The sequence below is a fragment of the Monopterus albus genome, unplaced genomic scaffold, assembly GCF_001952655.1.
Source record: "Monopterus albus unplaced genomic scaffold, M_albus_1.0 scaffold94.1, whole genome shotgun sequence".
Lineage (NCBI taxonomy): Eukaryota > Metazoa > Chordata > Actinopteri > Synbranchiformes > Synbranchidae > Monopterus > Monopterus albus.
The window spans coordinates 74,879-83,762 of NW_018127974.1; the positions used below are offsets into that span (position 1 = coordinate 74,879).

The 8,884-nt window shown below is 41.0% G+C and overlaps 1 protein-coding gene across 8 annotated transcripts in view; it reads right to left on the reverse strand.

Annotated features, from left to right (window-relative positions):
* The window catches only part of sntg2 (syntrophin, gamma 2), a 75,593-nt gene that overhangs the window by 13,639 nt on the left and 53,070 nt on the right, over positions 1–8,884 (reverse strand). For 6 of the 8 annotated variants that reach the window (XM_020608721.1, XM_020608720.1, XM_020608719.1 and 3 more), the window contains 2 exons: positions 6,122–6,160; positions 5,527–5,643 (listed from right to left, as the gene is read on the reverse strand). The exons of 1 other annotated variant lie outside the window; for it this stretch is intronic. In XM_020608721.1, the coding sequence (XP_020464377.1) occupies positions 5,527–5,643; positions 6,122–6,160 (156 nt within the window). The remainder of the gene's footprint in view (positions 1–5,526; positions 5,644–6,121; positions 6,161–8,884) is intronic. One more of the 8 variants, XM_020608722.1, reaches the window with a different exon arrangement.

Genomic DNA, 8,884 nt, shown 5'->3' on the forward strand with positions numbered 1-8,884 from the left:
TTCTACAGCTGCATCATTGAGAGCATCTTGACCAGCTGCATCACTGTCTGGTATGGCAGTACTACTGCTATGGACCGCAAGCGCCTGCTGAGTGTGGTAAAGACTGTGGAGAAGATCACCAGGACTCCACTGCCCTCTCTGCAGAGCATTTACCACTGCAGGGTGCGTAGGAAACCTGCCTCCATCCTCAAAGACCCCACGCATCCCTAGCACAGACTGTTCACACCCCTACTCTCCGGTCAAAGGTTCAGAAGTGTAAAATGCAGGACCTCTAGACTGAAAAACTCTTTCTTTCCCTCTGCCACCAGACTCCTAAACAGCTGACAGGAACTTATTACCAGGAAATACGTCATGTAATTCCACCTGTACTGTTTACATTCTCAGTTTGCACATTCACTGTTGACTATTGCACATAAAGCTCCCATGTACTGTAACATACATTCTCTTATTATATTCATATATTTTATCTTTCTTCATTTGCTGGTTTAAAGTGCATTAGATTTTGTGTTACTTATTTATCTACTTTATATTTCACTTGTATTGTGTGGCATTCATGTGGACAGCAAAGTAAGAATTTTTATTGTACAGGGAAACACGTTTCCGTACTGCGCATATGACAAACACTTAAAATTATGACCGACCTACGGCATTTAGAAAACCTTTGTACCATTGCTTGCTCATGCTAATGAGTCTGCAGACGTTTGATGATTGTTTAGGATTATTCATCTACTGCCACCAGTGATGGACCATCCACCTCCAGCCAGAGTGAAAACCTTTGTACAAAACATTGATGACTGAGGTCCCTAGAGAAAATGCAGGCATCACCCACAGTGCTGTTGAAAAATCTCCACTAACAGTAGTTCTATCTGTGCTGTGGCAGAGTGAAAGACAGCCTACTCCATCACAAGCCTGCTGGATGGTATCAACAAGCCCAGTCTGAGTCTCTATAAGCAAGGCCACAGTCTTTTCCTCAACATGGAAAAAAAAACAGCTTGAGTGACTGTCTCTAATCTTACTCAGTGTAGAGGGAACTGCCAATAAGTGCCATTTAGACAGCTATGTAATATGCTGGAGGACGGAGGTCTTCTGCAGGCTGTGCTGCAGGCTCGAGGAGGAAACAATACTCAATATGAAATGCAGTGCTTCCTAGCAAACACATAATCCATGGTCACTTATGTTACACATCACTACAAAGCAGCCACATTTTCCTGACCAGATGATGGGCTTCATTTCCTCCACAAAGGCTGGTGTCAGCATGTCATGTCAAAGAGCAGGGCTCATTCAATCCTCCATCAGAAATGCACTGGAGAATGCCAGCTGACTCACTGAAGAGATCACAAGGGACAACTAGAACTCACCTTAAAAGAATCATTTGAAATTTAGGAAATATGCCTATTTGACATCGAAATACTCATGTTTTAAGTATATGGTGCAGCCAGCAACTGGTTATCTTACTATTAACACTGAATGAAACGGGTTATATCTCATTTGTTTAATCTGTACATAAGGTTGTGGTTTTATTGGGGGGGGGCTCAAATACTTCTTTGTAGGGGGTGCTGAATACCCTGTGTGACTTTGTCACTGAATCAGGCTATCCATTCCCCTGTTTCCAGTCTGTGTTATCCCAAGCTAACTACTAGCTTCATATTTACCACAGAAATGAGTGGTACAACCACATCAAATTTTCAAAGCAGCAAAAGAGTTCATTTTAAATACTGAACTATTATTTATTTGAGAGGGTTGAGAGGCTGAATTTCAGCTCCAATGGCATTCATTCTCACCATGCAACTGTTACTGTCACCATAAGCTGAGAGGTCCTTTGAATACCAGGTCCTTATAATTTTACATTAGAGAACCTAACAACAAATGATAGGAAACACTTGGCATAATGGTAAGTCAGTCTCCAAATACACAGGCTCAAGTCTGGCTTTAATGTGATGCTTAGAACATGATGGTAATCCTGTCCTGGTCAGGATTATTTAGAAGACCAAATTTCATTCTTCTTGGGAGCCTTCTAAACAAACGGTGAGACACCTTAGCTTCTCAAAATAGGTTAACAAGTGATAAAAGCTCTTTAACAGAAGGCAAGACAGGCCAACAGAGAGAGCAGCTCATAATGTGTGCACCTCAACATGGTACTACAAATCACATCACCCAGACAGTAAATGTGATTAACCTGCAGTAACCAAATAATGCTAGATAAAAGAGGCTCATTTTGGGCTACAGTAGTTTTTATACTAATGGGAGAACAGAGCTCATGTCTAATCACAGAGAACACAGAGACGCAGCCTTTGGTCAAAAACCCAGGCAGTCAGTGGCAATATTCTGGGTCACTATTAGATCCTGGACCTCTATTAAATCTCACATGGCCAGTGTGGGCCATCAGATTTCTCTCAATATAAAGCTAATAATTTATTGTAGGCTGGTTTTACCAAAGATATTGTTCCAAAATCTGCAGACATATTTTACATGTGTTCAGACCATTTCATGTAACTATAATGTTATCCTTGAGAGCGTTAATTACTGTGACTACGAGTACTTTGATGACCCTGATGAGCTGTATCCTGCACCACAACATGAAGAGTCACTGTTGTCAGTTTTGAATGTCAGCACGGCTGCATACAGATTGACTTTACTGTAGGCCTAAATTAAAGAACATAACCTTGAAAGTCAAATTCAAACCACCTGAGATAAGTGCATGTCCCACACTACCACCTGCTCAATGGCCAGTTTGAATGTACATATTTAACTCCACAATGCCTGCCAGACTTCATAATGTACAAGAGCCAAAGTATAATGTTATAATGAGGCAGTTTTAGCTTTAATCTCACCACATTTTCTAGTGTTGGAACAACAATGGTGGGATTGAGCTGAAAGCAGGCTTATCTTCAGCCCAACCAAGCACCAAGGGGGATTTTTACTAAGGTTTTGCAGCTCAGTTTCTAATGCTAAAACAATGAAGCTGCATATGATCATATTGTATTTGTCAAGGAGTCAGTGGGGTTTTGCAGTGAGAAGCACTGCATGAATTTACATGTTTGGCCTCATGCAATATTGGTTTTAAAAACATTCCTGTTCAGGATGCAAAAATCAGGGAGGAGAGAATGGAAATTTTTACAAATACTCTCAGCACCTGAAATTTTAGGTGTAAAATTTGCAGCCCTGCTCTCAGTATGGCAGTTGTTAGTCATCTGTAAATTGCATCGCTTACCAGAGAAGAATGGGAGGGACTTTGGCCTCAGGGTCAGACCATGCTTTAGTTACCGAACAAAATAAAAGATGATTTGACTGTCAGGAAACTACATGATTGCAACTCTGAAATTTGTTGATTTCTTCAACCATATTAAAGTTAAAGGTGCAGTGTGCAAGATCTAGAAGGATTTATTAGTAGAAAGGGGCTATAATTTATGTTTTCATTAATGTGTAATCATGTTCCCAGTTGGTGTTGGCCTTCGTCAGGGCTGTCCCTTGTCACAGATCCTGTTTGTGACCTTCATGGACAAGATCTCAAGGCGCAGCTCGGGGGAGGAAAGTGGCTGGTTTGGGGATCTCAGAATTGCATCTCTGCTATTTGCAGATGATTTGGTTTTGGTCATGACCTCCAGCGCACACTGGGGCGGAGTGTGAAGATACAGGGATGAGACTTAGCACTTAGAGCTCTGCTGGAAAACAGTGGACTGCTACTTCCAGGTTGGGAGTGAGTTAAAGTATCTTGGGGTCTTGTTCACCAGTGAGGATAAAATCAAGCATAAGATTAACAGGTAGATAGGGGCAGCATCAGCAGTGATGCAGATGCTGTACCAGACTGTTGTGGTGTAAAAGGACCTGAGCTGAAAGGCAAAGTTCCCAATTTACCAGTCAGTCTATGCTCCAACTCTCACCTATGGTCACCAACTGTGGGTGGTGACTGAAAGAATAAGATCGCGAATACAAGTGGCCAAAATTAGTTTCCTCCGTAGGATGGCTGGACTTACCCTTAAAGACAGGGTGCAGAGCTTGGACATCCAGAAAGGACTCGGAGTAGAACCGCTGCTCCTTCACATTGGAAGGAGCCAGTTGAGGTGGTTCAGGAAGATTATATACTGTATCTCATCTGGCCTGGGAACAGCTTGGAATTCTTCCAGAGGAGCTGGATCACGTCACCGGGGAGAGGGAAATCAGGACTACCTTACTGAACCTGCTGCCACCACAACCTGACCCTGGATAAGTGGAGGATCATGGATGAATGGATGGATGAAAAGAAATGTGTAATCACCAGGAAATAAGAATCATTGCATTTTCTTTATCTTAGAATTAGCCCGTTTTTAATCTAAATAGGAGCGGGTCTCCTATCCTGGAGGCCACCGTATTGAGACACCATGTTTTTTTTTTGTTGTTTTTTTTTTTAAACAGTAGTCCAGACGGAACCAACATCAGTGTGTCCTTTCCCAGATGGAAATCCTTGATGAAGGACATGTGTTTCCAGAATGACACCGAAGTTGCCTGTTTTCTACTGGACAGGTAATTTAGTCTAACTGAATCAACACTGAAAGCGAAACCTGAGCATAGGCCCTACATGAAAATTATTTTCATCCAGTACACATCTGTGCCATCTGTCCACCTGGTGCAGTTTGTCTGCTGTCCTGCTGACGGACAGCTGTTCTGATTACAAAGACACAAAGTGCTGCTCACATCTTGTTTTCAGTGTGGATTCAATTAACAAGATAATGTAAATGCAAATTTTTGTTTGATAATTTTAGCTAGAACATGGCCAGTGCTGGGTAAGCAACTGTTAGCTTTTGCCTGGTCAAGTCAGCTGCACCTGTTTGTGTGTTTTGTTCTAATCCAGGGGTGGCCAATTCCAGTCCAGCTTCTGACTGGCTGAACACACCTGAGCCAGGTAATCAGCAGCAGGTCAGGCAGGGATAGTTGGAAAACAAGCAGGGCAGCAGCCCTCGAGGACTGGAACTGGCCACCCCTGTCCTAATCACTGTGAGGGCCGTTTATCATGATGTCTGAAAGCTAGTGGCGAATGTTGCAATCTGCAACCTCACCACTAGATGTTGCTGTCTCACACACTGCACCTTTAAGTGACAGTAAACACACTCCTTTCTACTGTCCCTCTTGGCTCCTTATGATACTGCAATATTTTCCATGCCTGATGGTAATTTACAACAGGTTTACTAAATATCCACCCAAATCACTTAATTTCACTGACAAACCATGCAGCCCAGTGGGGGGCAGTCGCAGATCAATGAGCTAGCAGCAGAAATTCATCACATTTCCTATGCTCAAAACCAAAATCAAAAAGGCTACTAAATAATATGTTGCACCTGATTTTTGACTGTGAGCTACATGGGCCCATGTCATCCACTTAAGATTTAGGATAGAACCTTTGTAACTGTAAATAAATCAGTTCAAAAGTTTTTTTAGTGATCCAACAGAAATTTGAAACTTGTGAGCGCATCAAACTACGCACTCTAGTTCTTGTATATCAAACCTAGACAAGAAAAAGTTCATCAAATAGTAAAATGATAGACTAATTACCGGTGGACTTCTGAAGATATAAAAATACGGTCCTCTCAGTGCCAGAAACTTGAATGCACAAGTTCTACCACCAGCACTGTCCTCTGGGCTTTCACATGTCCAGCCCACATGAACAATCTGCAGAGATGCAAAGAATTTACAAAAGATCATTTGAATGAAAGTGAAATATACACAATTTCTTGCTCAATCAACAGCCAAAATTTAAAAAAAAAAAGAGTGCACTGTCAAAGCAAATTAATAAAACAAGATCTATAGTGATGCAACTTGGAAAGGGCATACAGTATGTAAAAAGATACCCCTCAGTACAGTCTCCACTGCACCACAATGATTTACCTTTGATCTACACCAGATAGACTTGGGATGCGCTTCACGAAGCAGCATACTGAATCTGCACTGGGCTGCTTTATCTGATACATTCGCCCCTAAATCTTTTGGTCTTAACCCTTTTATCTCACTTATGAATTCAGCTGTGGTAAGCAGTGTGACAAAGTCATGTCAAACTCACTGATGAAGATACTTCAAAAATTTTCCAAATGGTTTATGGCCTGAGAATTTTTACTTTTTTTTTATATATATTTCCCCAGTGCCTCCATACCTGATCATCTGAAGAGCTGTATTTGTTGATTATCTTTATCTACAAGAGACAAATAAACCTAATCAGTGATGGTTACAAAAAGCTATATTAAATACATTACATAAAAATACTTATTGCATTAAAGTATCTTGACCCCTAAAATGCTCAAGAATGAAATTGTCATAAGATAGTCAAAACACACGGATCATACCCTATTTATATACAGTATATTAACTCATTTTCTGTCAATTACTAATACATGCATGTACATTCCATATAGCCAGAGCTTTGCTGTTATCACTAGAGTTCTCTGCATATAACTTAATGAACCAGTGCAACTGATTTTATTTGTAACTAAATACAGTATATATTGGTCTATATTGATACATCAGCTAATACTGGCTTATTGCAGACATACTGTGTACAGTATATGTTGGCTGATGCAGTAACAAGAAATGTCAGTACAGAAATGTCAAACAAAAAGGTAATGGCTAGTATCAACTCAAACACTATTCTAATAAAATTAAATATGTGGATACAATAAAATCTCTTGGATAACATTTCACTATTGAGACCACTGATTTATAGCAATTGGCAGCATAGCCATCTAGGCATTTAAGCATCTAAGCATTTTTGACATTTAGGTGCAGTTTTAACTTTAACGTTTCCTCATTTACAACTCTGGGCTTGCTAAATACAATAACATTTAATTTATATAAAGTCTGTGCACATGTGCAAAATTTGCATACATTTATGTTCACAGTCAAACAATAAGACAAAGTCCAGAGAGACCGTTTGTAATGTCACACCTGATTCAATCCCAGAATGTCACCCATAAAAACTGCAGGTTGGTTAACTGGCTTTCTATGAGAACTGCAACCACATGACTACCTTTAGACTTCAGTTAGCGTCTCTAATTTACTTCTTTTGAATTACGTCTTGGAGGCTATTTAAATAAAAACATACAGTGGGTATGGAAAGTATTCAGACCCCCTTAAATTTTTCACTCTGTTATATTGCAGCCATATGCTAAAATCATTTAAGTTCATTTTTTTCCTCATTAATGTACACACAGCACCCCATATTGACAGAAAAACACAGAATTTTTGACATTTTTGCAGATTTATTAAAAAAGAAAAACTGAAATATCACATGGTCATAAGTATTCAGACCCTTTGCTGTGACACTCATATATTTAACTTAGGTGCTGTCCATTTCTTCTGATCATCCCAGAGATGGTTCTACACCTTCATTTGAGTCCAGCTGTGTTTGATTATACTGATTGGACGTGATTAGGAAAAGCCACACACCTGTCTATATAAGACCCTACAGCTCACAGTGCACGTCAGAGCAAATGAGAATCATGAGGTCAAAGGAACTGCCTGAAGAGCTCAGAGACAGAATTGTGGCAAGGCACAGATCTGGCCAAGGTTACAAAAAAATTTCTGCTGCACTTAAGGTTCCTAAGAGCACAGTGGCCTCCATAATCCTTAAATGGAAGACGTTTGGGACGACCAGAACCCTTCCTAGAGCTGGCCGTCCGGCCAAACTGAGCTATCGGGGGAGAAGAGCCTCGGTGAGAGAGGTACAGAAGAACCCAAAGATGACTGTGGCTGAGCTCCAGAGATGCAGTCGGGAGATGGGAGAAAGTTGTAGAAAGTCAAAGAAAGTCAACCATCACTGCAGCCCTCCACCAGTCGGGGCTTTATGGCAGAGTGGCCCGACGGAAGCCTCGCCTCAGTGCAAGACACATGAAAGCCCGCATGGAGTTTGCTAAAAAACACCTGAAGGACTCCAAGATGGTGAGAAATAAGATTCTCTGGTCTGATGAGACCAAGATAGAACTTTTTGGCCTTAATTCTAAGCGGTATGTGTGGAGAAAACCAGGCACTGCTCATCACCTGTCCAATACAGTCCCAACAGTGAAGCATGGTGGTGGCAGCATCATGCTATGGGGGTGTTTTTCAGCTGCAGGGACAGAGTTGAGTCCAGGATGCAGGGTCGCAGTCTTACACGCCTCTCTGCTGTCTCCTTGCAGCTGCTACCCACCCAATGCTCCCAGTACCCCATAGAGACTGTGTCTGCCACCCGCCCATCTAAATTATATAAATCAAGAATCAACTCCAGAGGAGTTATTCACAAGAACATAATTAAAATTAAGACGACAGCTCTTATAGTGGAAAGTAATAGGACAATCAAAGGTGGACTATTAAATATCATCGAAATCTGTTAGTGAATGATTTGATAAGTGAACATCACATTGACTTATTGTGTCTTACTGAAACATGGTTACAGCAGGAAGAATATGTCAGCCTAAATGAATCCACTCCACCTGGTCACAGTAACTGTCACATCCCTCGAAACACAGGCCGAGGTGGTGGCGTGGCAGCGATCTTTGACTCAAGCCTATTAATCAACCCTAGACCTAAACATAGTTATAACTCATTTGAAAGTCTCACCCTGAGTCTCTCACACCCAAACTGGAAAACTCAAAAGCCTGTTCTGTTTGTTATTGTATACCGTCCACCTGCTCCTTATTCAGAGTTTTTAAGTGAATTCTCAGACTTTCTGTCTGATTTAGTGCTTAGTACAGATAAAATAATCATAGTAGGCGACTTTAATATTCATGTAGATGCCGACAATGACAGCCTCAACAATGCATTCTGTTCATTATTAGACTCAGTTGGCTTCTCTCAAACTAAATAAACCCACTCACTGTTTTAATCACACTCTTGATCTGGTTCTGACATATGGCATCAAAACTGAACACTTAATAGTTTTTCC